Below are 2,433 nucleotides of genomic sequence, written 5' to 3' on the forward strand. Positions count from 1 at the left end.
TGACTCTGCCTGGTGCCAAGGATGCTGGGGCCTCCAGCTCATCTTTGGAATACATTGCACTTGTTGCTAATTAAATCAATCACCTTTATAAAAGCACCAGGAAGGGAGGTTTGGGGAGTTCCTGGGAGACAGCAGCAGCAGCCAGTGGGGTCCCAACTGCTGTGCTGCCAGCACGCCTCTGTTCTGCCCTGTGCCCTTCCCCAGGGTGTGAGGGATGTTGGGTCTTTGGCTCCTCTGCTGGGGTTGCCAAACCGAGTGTTAACTGGTGGCTTTTGGCTCCTGCTCCCTGTAACCTGGACAGAGCAGGGTGTGGCCCTGAAAGCCTTCCTGTGCTTGGATAAAGCAGAGCTGGGGTGGGTATGAAGCAGTGCTTTGGACCCTGGCAGGGTGCTCTGAGACCTAGAATGTTCTTCAGTGAAAGCAGAGGCTGTGTGTGTGATCCCCTCGGCCTCCCTGGGGTGACAGACACCTTCTCCAGCTGCACTGGCAGAGCACAGTGACAAACTGCTGCAGATCCCAGTGCTCGCCTAAGGAGACTTTGTGTAACGAGCAGTGACAGTCCCCTGCTAGCCCCCAGCAACCTGCTCCCATCCCTGCCCGACAGCAGCAGAGGGTGCCTGGTGTTGTCCTCCTGTGATGCTTGCCTGGTGTCTCCATGTGGTGGCTGTCTTCACCCTGTGTGCCCAACGTGTTTCCTTCAGTGCTGTTGGATTTGAAAGGTTTTCATTTGGATTCATCTCCTTTAATGACCTGTCTTCCTTTTAAATCTCACACCTCAGGTTCTACGCAGCAGAAATAGCCATCGGCCTCTTCTTCCTGCAGAGCAAAGGCATCATTTACAGGTAGGTGAGCGAGTTCCCCCTTCCCCAAGGCCCCCAGCCGTGGGCAGAGCCCCACGAGGGCCGGGGTGCCCCACAGCTCCCACCTGCTCTGTGACTCTGCCCGGGGCTGTGCCTGCTGCCGGGGCCACGGGCAGGGTCTGGCAGCTACCCATGGAGCACACACCCCCCAGATGGAGCCAGGAGCCTCCTGCTGTCTCTGGGTGTGGGTGAGGTGCTTGTCTTCACCCCCAGTTTGCAGGCAGGCAGCACGGGTTCCTCTCGTGCCTTGGTCTCATGCGTTTCTCTCCATACAACACCAATGCTCTTGGCAGCACCGAGCAGTTCTGAGCCACGTGTTTTGCTGCAGGGCACTATTTTCTTACTGTTAACACTAGAGTAAGTGCTTATGATTGGCTTCTTCTGAGATCTGCAGTGCAAGTCTGTCACTTCTGGTTCAGACGCTGAAATTTGGTTTCCACTCAGGAGGTGCTGTTGGTGTGCAGAGGCAGCCAGGGCACTGCTGGGCCGGGCTCAGAGCCTGCTGGTGAAGCACTAACACCAGTGTGCTGCTGCTCTTCCCTGCTTGGGAGAATTCCCAGAGCCCAGGGTAGAGCAGAGCATCCTAATGAGTGTCAGATACCATTAACTGCTCTGCAAAAAGAAATGCCAGCTGTGCCACTGAAGTTATGAGATGCTGTGAAGACTGTTCTGGAGATGAAAGAAGTGGAGCAAACCTGACGTGATTTTGCCATCAGCTGCTACAGAGAGATTCTAGGTCTTTCAGTCCCCAGTGCCCCTTCCTCCTTCCTTCCTCCGAATCCAAATCCAGGCTCGTGTCCATCTGCCTTTGGCCCATCAGAGTTCAAAGCACTGACACAATAGCTGGAAAAAACAGTCTTAAAAAACAGCAAGAAGTTGTAAATTCTGCATCCTGGGCTCTTCGTTAGCACACTGGAGGCTTGTGTGCTGTGCAGCCCCACAGCTCTGCTGAGCAGCTGCTCCCAGTGGGGTGCTGCAGCTGGGGTCCCTAAGAAGAGGGCTCACACATCACAGTGTGCCCATCGTCCCCTGGGCAAGGGGAAGGAAACGTCACCCTCAGGCAAGGGAAATCTTGCAGGCATGTTCTGCTGCTGCAATGGGGAACGGGGTGGTGCTGTGCTGTGCAGACTGAGCCAGGATGGGCACAGCTCTCAGAACTGCCTGGTAACTATGGGGCTGGTAATGTCTAAATGGCACCTGAAATACTGAGTGTTGCTGCAGAACTGTCCTTCAGGCTGGAGCAGCCACCTCTGGGGAGGCCAGTCAGGGCCAGGAGTCGGGTCAGGAGCTCCAGAGCCAAAACTGGCTCCACAATTTGTGCTAAAGAGCAAAGCTCCTGCAGGGCTGCATATAACTATGTGCATGAGGATCAGAGAGAACCACGATTGATTTGGATTTTCCTGGGGGAGCTCAGCACAGGTGGTGCAGGGACTTGTGCTGAGCAGGCACTTCTTCATTGCTGGTGAGCTTTGATTTTCATAGGTGCAAAAAATGACCTATTAAACCTGTCTCCCTGCTAGATGAGTGTTTTCTGTCACGCACTTAAAAGCAGTTTGCCCAGTGTGGCATTCCT

At 54.6% G+C, this 2,433-nt stretch overlaps 1 protein-coding gene across 1 annotated transcript in view; it reads left to right on the forward strand.

Moving 5' to 3' along the window:
- LOC103778180 (protein kinase C beta type-like) overlaps positions 1-2,433 on the forward strand; it is a gene marked incomplete at its 5' end in the record, with an annotated part of 40,793 nt that overhangs the window by 19,662 nt on the left and 18,698 nt on the right. Inside the window, 1 exon segment of the mRNA XM_008945758.1 lies at positions 780-842. Coding sequence (XP_008944006.1) covers positions 780-842 — 63 coding nt within the window.

This window comes from Merops nubicus, unplaced genomic scaffold, assembly GCF_000691845.1.
Source record: "Merops nubicus isolate BGI_N331 unplaced genomic scaffold, ASM69184v1 scaffold12770, whole genome shotgun sequence".
Lineage (NCBI taxonomy): Eukaryota > Metazoa > Chordata > Aves > Coraciiformes > Meropidae > Merops > Merops nubicus.